The sequence below is a fragment of the Mytilus trossulus genome, chromosome 6 (genome assembly GCF_036588685.1).
Source record: "Mytilus trossulus isolate FHL-02 chromosome 6, PNRI_Mtr1.1.1.hap1, whole genome shotgun sequence".
NCBI classification, from domain to species: domain Eukaryota; kingdom Metazoa; phylum Mollusca; class Bivalvia; order Mytilida; family Mytilidae; genus Mytilus; species Mytilus trossulus.
In genome coordinates, this window is record NC_086378.1 from 89,259,951 (window position 1) to 89,275,604 (window position 15,654).

Genomic DNA, 15,654 nt, shown 5'->3' on the forward strand with positions numbered 1-15,654 from the left:
CAGACTGTAGCAGTCTTCTGTATTACTAGCTTGTTTAACACTGGGGCTGTGAGTTTGATATCCTACACATGGTCAATGACACAAGATGTCAAAAAACACAGAGCTTAAATGTTTCCTTCTAATGTATCAGAATATTTGCAATTACAAAGTGACCTGTTGTCACTGTAAAAAGGTGAGCTAAAAATAGATGCAATGAAATGACAATATAGTGGGATCAACTACATATGATGACAAAGATACAACCAAATAAATCTATCTGTAACATAATCAGGAGAAACAATTCATAAGGTACTTTTGTAACAATACTCCAACAACTATTAGTCCCATTTCTGCCATAATTATTTCAAAAACAAAATGGTGGTAAAAACCGTCAGCTATTTGTGATGGCAAACAGTAGTATATATACTAATTATCAGAGCTTTCTGAAACACTGTCTCATTCACAAGGTCTAATTGTCTCAAAACTAGGTTCATTTATTCAAGGGTACCAATTTTTGTGGTTACAAGAAAACTTGCCTATTCATGGATATTTAATTTCATGGTTTTGGCAAAGTCTGCATTCCTTTAAAAGTTGTTGTTCTCCTGAACCAGCAAAATCCACAAAAAATGAATCTACAGTACTCCAAAATTGTTGAAAGTCTTTTAAAATTTATAATAATTGTCAAATGAAAATGACAGAACAATATTGCACACAATCCTTAACAAGTAAAATAGCTTTCGTTTAAAGGATTCAAAGGAGTTGGATTTGCAAGGTGCCAATGTTACATTACTTAAACAAAATGGCAATTGTCAAATCATGCTAATAATATAGCATGTACAACAGAATATGATAAAAAAAATAACCAAACCAAGTATGAAAGCTTTCTGTTGAATTTTCACTGAGTTTTGGGACTAATAGACAGAGAACATTAAAATATCCCTCGCTAAACATACCGGCGTGGGGACAATTATTTTGGATGACAGCAGACACAGGAACTATCAAACATGTTAAACCCCGCTATATTCTATATATAGCCAACTGTTCCAAGTCAGGACTTTCAGTTGTTGTTATTGGTTCAGGTTTGTCATATTTGTTTTTTCTGTATTTGTTGTTGTTAATTAGACTTAGTTTCTTTGTTTCATATTTTTTTTGTCCAGGCATTTTGGAGAAGACTATAATGTATAGGTTTTTCTCATTGAAGAAGGCTGTATAATTAAGAAATAATTCATGGGGGCTTGAATATATCGTGATTTTACCACGGGTTGGCCCTTAAAGACAAATATTTTACCCTGAGCGATAGCTAATAGGTCTAATACGGCAATTCTTTTGGATCGAAGCGCTCTAGGTGTAGGCAAATATGTTCCATTCCCATAAATGAACGCACTATCAAATTGGCGTAAAAGAACGGAGCAAACTGAATTAGTGACATGCTTAAACTATTTAAAATAACATATATAGATAGTTTTTGATTAATTTAAATGATAATTGACTTATATGTCTTAAATGTTTCAAAAGATGTGGCTTATAACACATTTTAGCACCGTTTGTTTACGTTTCCATGTTGTGATGATTTTCAGATTTAAAAGCGTGTATTTTCCCGTAAAATGCTCATATTCTAACGTCATCGTTTTATGACGTCGCGAAACTCATTCATAAAAAAACATATGACGTGGGAGTACGATCGGAACAGCCCATGCAATATATTCAAATTTTACCACGGGTGTGTACTCAAAGCGTTTGAAGGACGTCATGTTAGAATTGCCTATAATGGATTAGATCTACTTCATTTGAGCTTTGGGGGGGGGGGGGGGGGGTTGTTCTCTCATTGGCTATCATATCACATCTCCTTATTTTCATACAAAAAGAGTGTTACAGGGTCAAACATGTTTGTAAGCACTCAACCTTTCCCTGACCTTAGACTGTGGGCTAACAGTTTAACATAGTAGCAATTGTAATGGACTGGATTCACCAGATCAGCAGTAAGCACAAAAATCAAAGCAAAGGATTTGGCCATACTTTTGGTCTTTTTTGATAATATTGTCTTGCCTGTAACAAATGTGTATATATGTGATAAATAAATAACTGAACAAACAAACAATTATTTGAAGTCAATCTGTATTTTCATTATAATAAGTAACAACAACTGAAGCATTATATAAATACTGTCAAATTACTTACATTATACATTTCATGATTTATTTTACAAATGGTGCACATTTCACTCTCAGGCCAGTTATAAATAAGTTTTAGTAGTTTAACATTTAGTAGTCAGATTATATCTGATTATTATTGTAACATGTTGAGTATGAAATGTACCTAGGAACGTGTTTAAATTATAACAGGTATATCAAATTACTAAGGAATTAATCGTTTAAAGTAAATTATATATACTCTTTACCCTACAACCTCCTTATTCATATACTTATATTTAACCTCCTAAGGCTCCTTCAATTCATAATTTAATTATTTTTTCATATTTGTTTTTTATAGAAAAGTATATATATTTTAAATTTATTCACAACTGGCCACTGGTAGCTAACAAAAGTTATTAGCCAAATTTCCAACCTGATTTTCAATAAAATGAAAAAAATGATCTCTTATCTTATAAATAGATTATATTGTATTGCTTTGAATGGAACTATCATTGATGATAAATGTATTACAAAAATCACAGCTGGATGTCAACAATGAAAAAAAATATATAAAGCATTCTGTAGAAATATGAAAAACTTTTCTGTGTCAACATTATTTCAAACATTTCATCAATTTTACATTTAAAATTAATTTTAAAATCTATAAAATAATAAAATAATTTAAATTGAGAAATGACATTGGGAATGTGTCAAAGAGACAACAACCCGACCAACCTGTGTACTCTGAACACTTAGAAATCACCTTTATAAGTTACATAATAATATGGGCACCTTGTACTTTACTTGACATTATTTTGTATACCTAACGAAATACAAATATTACTTTTACACAAGTGAAGCTTATATTCACCACATATCTATTTTGACATTAGCCCAATAAAGATTTTCAGTAACAGTGAAAAGTGATTTTTTTTATAGAAATGTTATTTTTTGTGTGTTAAGAAACATTTAAAATTGAGAATGGAAATTCAAAATGTGTTAAAGAGACTTAAACCCAAACAAAAAACAGAAAACAGCAATGGGTCTTGTTGAATATTTAATTTAATACATTTTCTTTTAGTATAAACATGAAAAGACATCAATCAACACAAAAGATTACAGTGGTGGTGAAACAAAGATTAAATCAGTAAAATTAATGATAGAAAGGCACTAAATTAAACTTTTCCATGAGTGACAATTGTTCAAGTATCATTTCAAGATTTATATTTGCAAGGCAATTTCAATGAATTTGATGTCAGTTCAATGTATTGTCATGAATTTTCAACCTTATTAAATCAATGATAAAATGAACTAAGAAGTTAATTTATAGAAACAAAGGTAGACCGTAAATTATCATACATGAGAAACCAAAAGTTTTAGTATATGTGAATATAGGAGTTAAGTTATTAATTTAACATGGTAAAAGTAACTGATTTTCCGGATATTCTTGTCCTTAATTTGATTTCAACTTTTCTTACAGCAATTTCACACAACTTGACACTGGAGAGGTTTTTTTATGCTGTAAATAGTAGTGGTATTTTTTGTTGTAGATAGCAGACATGATAAAGAAACAAAATTCTTTTAAATATTGACTGTGAAGATACTAAACGATAAAAGACAAATCTATAAACCATCTAACAATGTAAGTATATGGGTTTTTATTACCCATAATCCATCCCTTCAATGTCACTCTCAGAGTATTATATGATTTACATCTATAAATGATAAAAACATGCAACATAATTTTTCAATTCCTTTCTGTGAGAATCTTCAAAAAACAAAATGATATAAAATGAATTTAAATGCTTATTTGCTGCAAATATCTTTTGCATTTTCTGTATACAAAATAATGAGACCTGAATCAAGTGAATGTCAACTAACATCTAAAATATCACAACATAACACATAAACATGAGAGCACTGTATACTGTTAATGTAGATGTACTTTGAACATCCTGTTAATAGAATAACATCAATAGATTTTCTTGGTACATAAGTTTTGAGGCACATAGACTAACAGTCATATCAAGCACATTTTTCGTTTCAGTTTTAAAAGAAGAAATGTTATTGCAGAGAATTAAGAACTGTATATAATTTTCCATGTAAAGTATTTTTTAAAACAAGTGTAAAACCAATTCCTGCAATGTTAATTTTCAATTGGTAATATATATTGAGCCTTTATACTTTAATTTAAAGAATTTCATCCAAATCCAAGGGGTATATTCAGTGAATTTTGTTTTAAGCTGTTGCCCTTTTTTTTTGTGAAATCTCCAGCAAACTGAGAAAAAAAAAATAGATAAATAAAAAAAATTAAAATTAATGTTTTCACTCACTGAATTAAATTCATATAGCACTATAAATTCTCAAAAATATTTGTTGACCTCAAAACTAAATTTTCATAATTGAAAAATGTCTAGACCTACAAAATTTTCTTTATTATCATAATTAATATTAAGAATGGAAAAATGTATATGGCAAAAACGTGTAGAAAAAATAAATGTATGTACCCTTTTTTCAGTTCTACCGATTCTAACATACATGTATGACAGCACAGCAATAAAAAGGAAGAAAATTTTGATTACAAAATTTCTCTGACTGTAACAACTCAACATTAATTCCTTAAGAGTAAAATAATAAACAAAATACATGTAAACTTGCATGTGTACATGTCTTACAATGCATGATTAAAAGTAAACATAATTTACATATTAATAAAATAAGATATCTGATAAAAACAAAATGGAAGATGTGTTTAAACATAAAATAAATACGGCAAACTATGATCAGTATCAATAGCAATATTTTACAACTTAAATCATCTCTTTGGTTTCTTTGTCAAATTCTTGTTTTTAGTCAAGTAAATTATCAACTGACCTTTAAAAATATTTAGAAACCTATTGTCTGGTTCTAAGATACTAAATTTAGGTATTTTACTCTATGATTATATCAATGTCAACTTGTATTGACCATCAGAGTTTTTGTCATTCAAGTGTAATCCTTTTTCTAAATATGTCAAATTACTGCTTTGTATCTTTTGGTATCAAGTTGAAGAGACCATGTATAAAACACCGAACATAGAAATAAAAGTAGATAAGTATACAGATCCATTTTATACAGCTTTGATTTGACTAATTTAGCAAGAATTCATCAAAGCTACACAATTCTGTTAACCATTCATTTTTCTCACTCAGGCGTGTAGAACAATTACATGAATACCTGGATGTAATCTTTGATTTATGAATTGTAACTCAACAGGTCAAAACTGGATACAAGAAAAAGAATGATAGAGAAATATACACATCCATCCATCTAATATTCAATCAATTACCCCGGTATACATGTAGTTGACGTATAACATAGTGATCTCAGCTTAAACCTAAATACAGTGTATATAAAACATCCATTCAGACAACAGATTTATACAGTTTAGAATTTATAACTGTGGATTTATTATTATTCCAAATGTTTGTGGATTACTCTAGTAAAAGTGAACCATGAATCTAAATGTTCATTAGGATTCTCTGCATACTGTCACAATACCAAGATATAAAATATCCACAAGAATTACAATTAAAACCAGTCCCAGGTTTATTTGTAGACAATCGGTACATTATGAAACAAGCAAAATATTACATGCTTTAAATCAGATCAATTCAATTATAACATACATTTAACTCTAGCAAGACACTTTATATACAGATATAAGCTTTGCAATTAAGTGTAGTTTTTGTGTACTGAAAATTTGACACAAAAATCACTATATATACTGGTACATTTTTAACACAAAAATATCATAAGAAAAACAAATGCACTTGTCAAGGCCCTTTTCAAATAGATTTTTCATCTCATAATGTACTTTAATGATGAGTCAAGCCATTTTCAACTGATAATTTAAGCTTGTTCATATTTAATCATCCTGGGACCTGCTACTACTATATGGTATAAATTTTGCTCTTTTTTTGAAGGCTGTATAATATAAGTTGTTTACATTTGTGTCAGTTAATCTTTGTTGTTATCACATCAAATGTTCTTATTTTTATTTTAATAATTTTCAAACACACACATTAGAAAGAAGATTTTGACTTCACAGTCAGTAGTGTCTTTGCTGGACTCGAATGTATGTTGCAACCGAAAAGTTCTATAAATGGTGAGTTACATAAATACATCTATCTGTTGTGACTCTGCAATTAGATGTTTGTTAACAAAAATATAACCATGAGATGATCACTGTATCTATTTTTGTTTGATAGCTATCATGCGCTCCTCTTTATAAAATGCACCATCTCAGGAACGATAAGAATAGTGTTAAAATGTTCAATATACACAATGTATATATCAGATCATTTCTGTTACCATGGTAACACACATCACACAAATTCTCCTAATAGTCTGTAATGACTTGTGTATAAAAAATGAAAGCCCAAGTATACTGTTTTATTGTTTGTCTCAGTCTTGTGGATGTTCTGGACAGGATCGGTTTCTTTCAAACCATTTGTCTATACACCTACAAGTCACAGAATAAAACATTAAGACAGCGTGAGCATGTGTTTACTACTATTACTAGTCATAGATACTCTATTGTTTACAGTATATTACCAAAATAAAGTGTGGACACAGAGATATATCATGCCTTTCTGATAGTAATTTTGACAGTGTATTTTTTTATTCACAAAAAAAGTATGTAAGAGAAGATCATGCATTTAAAAAAACAGATTTTCTTTAGTCAAGATTTTCATAAAAATTGGCTCTTTAATTTATACCCACTTCAGTTGAACTCTGGAGGATAGGTGTCTCATTGCCAACCATACCACATCTCCTTGTTTCTATAGTAAGAAACTGTATAAAATATGTTGACTGCAGTATTACCAATCAAGTGAAAAATGAGCAGAAAGATCATCCTATGTTTATAACTTTAGCTGACATCATAAACTTATGCTTTATGGTATTTACATATGCATGGTCATCTTAAGCTTGCTATAGCTATTTATCGCTATTCTAAGAAATTTTCCTTTGATCTTAGGCCACGTTTTTTTTAATTTGTTGGTTTACGGATCCGCCGACCTGATTTTGCTGATTTTCAAAATAAAAATAAAATTGACTTTTCACGTTTTTTATTCCCGCCGACCCTTATAAATGCATTATCCCTGAAAAATAATTAAAATTTTCTTCTATTATGAAATGAAATGCATTAATCATTAACAAAGTTGATAACACTTTCTGTTGTGAAAAATAAAGCTTCCAATTTACGTTTCTAAAAATAGACAAATCCATTATAACTGACCTTGAAATGTCTATTGCACAAATAATTTTGCGGAACGAAACCTGTGTTTAAAACCAATTACAAAATAAGTTCGTTTCCCTTATTTGTCATCAGTCCGTAAGATGCATCATCTCAGAGAAATAGACTTGTCCAAATGTGGACAGGGGGAATATATCAATTAAAGTACTGAATATTAACAAATCATTTGAAATTTTCTTGTTTCATAGATAACAAAAAATATCGATCATTGGGATAAAAACTAACCCGATATTGTCGTTTTTCCAGTGGACGAGTCTATTACGTTTTTCGACACTTGTGTTGAAACTTATTTTTGTACGACGTTTTTATATTTTTTTTCTTTATCAGTTTTTGTGCTTAAAGATCACTATTCACAAAGTTTTCTGGAATTGATTGAGAGCTACGCGAATCTGTTTTTCTTGTTTGTGAAATGACGATTTAATTTCGTCTTTGTCCGTGCAACCCCCCTTTTTTACAGGAAATTATTAAACGATGTCATGCGATGTTCATGATCACTGATCAATAATATTTCATCGAACTTAATATTAAGAAATGATGACAAAACAGCAGATAAGACAAACATTTTGTTAGTAAGGTGAAATTATTAATATATATTTATTTTGCATATTTTTTCTGTTTTGAAAGATATTTTTTTTCTTTTTTTTTCTGACGGACCCACCCGACTTTTTTATGCGAAAAATCCATAAACCAACAAATTAAGAAACCGTGGCCTTACTGTCTGATAATTTTCTTACTCAGTGGAGTCGAGTGATATGAAAATTATTGCTAGAAACTAAGGGGGCACTTGGCGTTGCTAATGAAATTGACAACATGGTCATAGGTAAAATAGCAATAAACAGATTATCATTGGTCACCTCAACTTGATTGCTTTTCTCACTTTCGCGAAATCTCAGTAGCATGGGTTCGAATCCCCGTGAGGGAAGAACAAAAAAATTGTAACATTGTTTGGTTGGTGTTTAAACAAGTTGTATATAAACATATATTATATAGTGTTTTCTTGATTTAAACTCATACATTGTATCAAAGTTTAGCTGGCATGACAAACTTACGCTTTATGATATATACATAGGCATGGTAATCGTGCTATAGTGTCTCCTTGATTTAATTCATCAAAACATATCACACATTCCCCTTTATCTTCTGTTAGAACATCCTCTGCAAATAAATAGACATATATATCTAGTACATATTTTTTTATTTTGTGAAAGCGTTTTCTTGAACATAATACAACTGAGAATGGAAATGGGGAATGTGTCAAAGAGACAACAACCCGACCAAATAAAAAAACAACAGCAGAAGGTCACCAACAGGTCTTCAATGTAGCGAGAAATTCCCGCACCCAGAGGCGTCCTTCAGCTGGCCCTTAAACAAATGTAAACTAGTTCAGTGATAATGAACGCCATACCAATTTCCATATTTGTCATCAGTGGCAAAAAAGAAATTTTCACTTGAAAACATACACAAAATTTGATTTATCAAGAACTATTTATTTTCTAAAAGTTCTTTTGTGTGATTATCTACTATGTAATAATACAAAGCATATTATATAAACTGTTATCACAGAGATATGTCTCGCCTTTTTGTAATTTTGGCAATGAATTGTGCCAATTAATGCTAATACAATTGCAAACCAAATATCAATGACCTACCACAAGTGGATCCCCATAAATTGACCTAATCACAAACTAATACATGTAATGTAAGCAAACCAATCAAAGTCAATAGACCATGACTGAGGGGGCGGAGCCAAATAATCTCCATGGCAATGAGATGTGACAATGCTAATACATCTGCATACCAATTATCAATGATGTACCACAAGTGGATCTCCATAAACTGACCTAATCACAAAGTAATACATGTAAAGTAAGCAAACCATTCAAAGTCAATAGACCATGACTGAGGGGGCGGAGCCAAAAAATCTCCATGGTAATGAGATGTGGCAATGGTAATACATCTGCATACCAATTATCATTGACGTACCACAAGTGGATCTCCATAAACTGATCTAATCACAAACTAATACATGTAAAGTAAGCAAACCATTCAAAGTCAATAGACCATGACTGAGGGGGCGGAGCCAAATAATCTTCACGGCAATGAGATGTGGCAATGGTAATACATCTGCATACCAATTATCATTGACATACCACTAGTGGTTCCCCATAAAACTGAGCTAAACACAAACTAATACATTGTTGACGCCGTCACCGACGCCGGAAACAGCATACCTATGTCTTGCTTTTTGACTCCGTCAAGGCGAGACAATAAGAGATTATGCATCCAATTGGCTCTAAAATCAAGTGTCTTTCATACTGTCTTTACAGGTTAAGAAGTTTTTGGGAAACACACTGTATACAATACCTCATTTTGTTATAAGACTCTATACATGCTCTACATCTTTTTTATAGTTTTATGATTAGACCTTTGGTTTTCCCCATTTGAATTGTTTTACACTACTTATTTTTGGGACCCTTTATAGAATGCTGTTCAGTGTGAGCCACTTGAGGCTCCGTGTTGAAGGCAATACTTTGACATATAATAGTTTACTTTTATAAAATGTGACTTGGATTGAGATATTTCAAATTGGCACTCAAACCACATCTTCCTAAATACAAGTAACAGAATTACACAATTACAATCATGACAACTGAACATGCTGAAAGGAAAAATGATTACATTACTATTGAGAGTTCAATTTGTGGCCATGCAACAGCTGGGACTAATAGGTATTTGATATGACATTCTGGGAATGACTGGTATCTTTGTACAATCAAACATGTACATGGTCTGACAAGGCAGTGTCAAACCTATAAAATGATAATCTTGTAAAAAAAAAAAAATCAATGATGTTTACGTTGCAATACTTAAACACAATTCTTGAAAGTGAAAAGTTCTGCAATATTTCCCCCAAGGTTTGAAAGTTCTAACAATTTTTTCTTCTTCATCATGATCATATTTTATTGACTATATCTTACCATTATAAGTAATCTGAGGTTTGGTTAAACATATCTTACCATTATAAGTACATGAAGTAATCCGAGGTTTGGTTAAACATATCTTACCATTATAAGTAATCCGAGGCTTGGTTAAACATATGACTAGGTGACATTCTAGATCATCTGGGGGTACAAATTTAGAACACACAGGACACTTTATACCTGAAATAGAAATCAACAAAATGTCAGTGAATGGTGAAATCTTCAAGATGGAAACTCTGCAGGTACACACAGGGTAACTATCTTACTTTTTATAAAAAAAAAATTATAAAAATTAATGTTTCCAACTTATGACAAACATTACAGGGCTCACACTACTTCAGAATTATAGAGAGAAGTGACTTCTCTTTTAGAAACTGATAGTGAGAAGTGGTGAGATTTGAAAGAGAAGTGTGCAGTACACTACAATGTTTGGATTTTACTTTAGTATAAATGGTCATTTGTAAATAATGTTCTTTTTATATTGTTCAATTTATATCTGAGTATACAATTAAAGTAACATTTTAAATTAAAAGTTCTTTAAGTTTTACTAAGGTCCTTGTGAGAAACTACCAACTAAATATCTAACAATAAATTTGTTTTTAAAAAGGTAAAGAAATTATAATATATCAATTCCAATTTAATTGAAAACTATCTTGTGTATGAAATTCAGCGTTTCTCATCAAAAGATATATAAAGTTAAGTTGGGCCATAGTATACTAGTCAACAAAAGAAACGATACACGACTTTCAAATAAAATTTATCAAAAAGTATTAAATATAAAAAAAAAATGAGATACACTATTTTAAAACGCCTTCATTTGCAATGTATTCACATGTAATAATGAAAATCAAAACTTGTCGGAAAGCATCTTAATTTAGTGTAAACGATTGTAGGGTGCAAATTAGTTTTGCGGAAAGTTGAATAAATCAAAGAGCTGAAAGCTCTGAAGAAAAATGACGCCACTGTCTCTAATATTGGGATAGTTTTTATGCAAGTCTTGATTTTCACATACTGTAATTAGTTTAACAATGCAACATGTATCGTAAGCATATAATTGATATTCGTATATGTGTGTGTGTGTGAAGTGAAGGTGACAACTGGCTGGTTTTTTAAGACAAATGAATAGGTCAAGACTAGCTGAATTGTACAAATAAATGCCGTAGAAAGGCTTGTATATTTCTCACTGGTACATAGTCTGAATCTGAGTCCGTTCGCTTCCATTCACGTTTGCGCCCACTCATTTTCACCCCTTTCACTTTCACACCCATGTTCGCACCCAATCTTAATTGGTTTTGTGTTTAATAGCTATGTAAGCAAGTGTTTTCTTAAAAGTATAATTGTTGTCATTGTCTCAAAATAAAGTGAGACAGCAATTTTTTTTTTGTGTTGAATAAATCTTAATTATGTTTTGGATAAGGTATTGCTAAAAATAATAATAATCCTTTCTAAATAAAATGGTATTTTGTCAACATTTTATTTTGTGTTGAATAACTCTTAATCATGTTTTGGTTAGTGTATTGCTATAACTTGTTTCATTGACTTGTTTCAAAATGAAGTGAGATTCTGACTATGTTTGTTTCTGCGTGTTGAATAAATTTTATCATGTTTTGGTTATATTAGTGGATTGCTATATTTTGGTTTCAAAGTTTTATTGTTTCGTTGTTTCAGATCAATGGGACCAAGCTGTTAAAAACAATTATCTTTTGTGTTTTTTCCTTTAAAATCTTCAATGTTTTACTCATACCAAGCTATAAATACATTCAGTATTTACACCAAAGCAATTTAAAACAACAACCATAATTTTCCAATTATTCAACTTGAATTTGAATTAAAATTGGGCGTGAATGAGTAGAGTGTGAATGTGCGAACGTGTAGGGTGCGAAAATGTATTGGGCACAAACAGACCTGATGCCACACAGTCTGAACCCCCTTCTCCCACAAAATATTAAGTAAATAATCTTTTTGTTACTGCTATCAAAGGTCTAATGAAACTCAGATAGTTTCAAACATTTGTCAAAGAATTCTAGTCAAACTGGCACCTAGTCAAATTGGCACCTGAACGTCGTAGGAAGGCGTCCCAGAAAAATAATAAAATAGCCTTGCCAGACGTCATAATTATTTGGACTAATACATGAGATATTGTGTATTTTTCTGCATTATTTTAACCAGTTGAGCATTTTACAGGATTGTTGGTTTAATGCTGTTTAAACTTTACTGAAAAACAAACACCTTAAATTTGCTAATTATTTGGCATGAAAGTTTGATTTATTGAAAGGGACTCATAGTTTTCCATTTTATTTTAATAATTGACTTGTTTTTACAATTACACAAATTGTCTAATTGTTAAAACAACAGCTTTGGTAAGGGCTTCGTTGTTTACCTTTATACACTACATATTCACTTTCGTTTCGTGGTTTACCAAAATACACAACAACATATTCACTATGTACTTGGTAACAGTAATTAATTAATTGAATAGAAAATATTATATCAAATATTATTGGATGCCGAATTGACGTCGAATAGGTGCCGATTTGACTAGATGCCAATTTAACCAGGTGCCGACTTGACTTGTACGTTTCAATTCCTCTGCGATCGTTTGCGGTATTTTCTTGAGAAAACCTATTTTCCATCATCAAAGAGAAGAAGAAACTGCTTTAAAATGATTCTGGAACGCTTCATGATTGTTAAAATAAGTTTAATTCACTCAAAAACAATTTCAAAACTTGCGATTAAACAGGAAGTTTCCAAAGCACGTGTAAAAGAAGAAATTAACCGGTAAGAGTGGAAATCCGTATATGACAGATATCCCTATAGTACGACTTTGAAAGTAAAACAGTTCAATCCTTTTGTAAAACAATCTTTAATATACCTATCACATTAATGTTTGAATGGTCTTAAGCTTATTCAAACCATATAAGTCGGTATGAAACACCAAAACGGAATGAACAATAACCGATTACGTTTTGTAGTTTACAAATTCTAAAACTGGTTCCCGTCAATCTACAACACTTTGTTCGAGTGTAGTGGAATACAAGCAAAAACCAGTGTAAACTGGGTCCTGGCTGGTTTAATACTACACAATGATGCATAATGATAACACAAGCAGATTCCAGTTTGTTTGGAAAATAGGAAATACGAAACCAAGCGCGGTAGGCAGAGCAATGTAATGAAGTTCAGGTCGGCAGTTATGGAACAATGACTGCGTCATTTTCCAAAAATCGACACATAATTTTCTAAGTTCTAAATTAAATTTCAAATTTGTTTAAAAATATTCAATATGCTAATCAAGTAATGTTCATGTTGTAAGTAATGGGTTGAAATATTGGGTTTTTTTTCAAATTTTTGAGAAAAAAAGTGTTTTTTGAAATCTCAAAAAATGCAAAAATATTTTTTTTACTTTCGTCTCAAATCAATGCTTTAGATATGAAAACAACACAAAGTAAATTTGGAACCTTTCAGATAAGTTTTAAGATTGTTACTGCTTTTTGAATATCACTTTACACATACTGTCTATGGTAAATCAGTCGATAATGTTTACATTTTAACGATTTCTCGTGGGGACTAACTTTGCTTAACAAATAAACTGTATGATTTTTAAAAACAACTTGATGGCAAACACTGTCTTTACCTTTAAATAAGAGGTTGGCATCATTATTTGGAACTTCCTTTTTTTTAAATTGTCGTTTTATGTAAATTTTGTAAAAAACAAAAAATCGTGAAAAAAACGTCACGAAAGGAAAAAAAATAAAAATTTTAATGGATTTATATTTCCATAATGATTAAGTATTACTACCTTCAATATTGGTCTATTGAATGGAAAACTTTATCTTTAATTTGAAAAAAAGTCTTGTATTGTTTCTTTTGTTGACCAGTATATAATGATATTAGTATAATAGTCCAGGGCTCACGCTACCAGGCGACTTGGGCGAAGAAGTCGCTTTCCTGACCGTCACTTCCCTTTCCCCGACCCCCAAAAGCGAAAACAAGTCACCCTGTTGTTTACAATAATCGCTTTTAGTGGCTTCCGTCATCGGACATTTTCAATTTTTACCAAGTTGATGAAACACCAATTTTTTATTGGTAATTAAAGAACTTAAGGAGGTAGACCTAGGTGAAGGGAAATAACTCTTAAAATCATCAGTACGTTTGTGTCAACCATTTTCATAAATATATTTTAAGCTTCTAGGTTACATAGATTATTTTCAATCTGTATCAGGTAAATGCTTACCATACATTGATGAAACGTGACTTTTACAAACACATAACTGATTTAAAGAGTTATCTCCCTGAACCAAGGTCTTCTACCTTAAGACTTAAACAATTCATTATCTTAAGAAATTAGGTTGAAGCATTGTTTTTGCAGTGTGTAGAAAGTTATTGAATAAAAATACAACTTTGTATCACTTCTTGCACTTCCGCAACGGCACAAATGAACGGTGCAATTTCCAGTGCTCGTTACTCGAAAACGTACATCAACCTAACTATCGGCTGCAAATAAGTTTGTTACTTCATTTAAACGTGATAAAAGTTGCCTCCAGTAAACGTTTTCAAGTAACAAGCTTTATTGCTTTCGCTTGCAAAATTGAGGTCTAAGACTGTAACCGTATAAATGTAAATGACAATTGAATACTTCCCATAAAACCTTTATTCATAATATTCATTTTCTTGCAAACTGCATTTAAATACTCACCATGAAGGGCAAATAAATGTAATGGTAAAGAATGTGCTATGTTAGTTCTTCCAAAAATGGGGCCATCCTCAGGGGTACTAGAATCCGAGTCTGGAGAACCAGCTCCTCTCGCATCACCATTCCCATTCGGGATTCCCATTGAAGAACCTGCAACAAATGCACCTAAACTTCGTGCTCTCTGACGAGCGCCATTAGCTGTGCCAGACAACCCCATTTCAGAAGCACCATGACTTGTTCCAGGAGCACTTCCAGAAAAAGTTCGACCCCTTGGAGCGTTTGTACTTTGTTTTCCTCCCATTTTATTACGACATTTCTATTGAAATCATAGTATCTTTTCTTACAACTGTCAAATTAAGGTAAGGGACACACGTTTTCATTTTCATGATAAATTGTTTGTTTATGTGGAATCATTGTCTTCCGCCATGTTGTCTTCCCTGTTTGCGTCATGGAACCAACACAATAAATGACGTCAGTCATGTGATCAAAGTAAACTGAAACAAACTAAAAACTAAATGATAATATGTAAACATTGGGTGCTTTCTTTGAGGTCCGCGTTTTAATTTGTTGTCG

At 31.3% G+C, this 15,654-nt stretch overlaps 1 protein-coding gene across 1 annotated transcript; it reads right to left on the reverse strand.

Moving 5' to 3' along the window:
- Positions 1–2,077: 2,077 nt before the first annotated feature.
- On the reverse strand, positions 2,078–15,552 carry LOC134722185 (E3 ubiquitin-protein ligase ZNRF2-like). Its single transcript, XM_063585768.1, has 4 exons — positions 15,085–15,552; positions 10,476–10,571; positions 8,460–8,565; positions 2,078–6,615 (listed from the first exon to the last, which is right to left on the reverse strand). Exons 1-4 carry the CDS (start codon positions 15,380–15,382, stop codon positions 6,558–6,560), a joined length of 558 nt encoding a protein of 185 aa, XP_063441838.1. The 5' UTR covers positions 15,383–15,552; the 3' UTR covers positions 2,078–6,557.
- Positions 15,553–15,654: the final 102 nt, after the last annotated feature.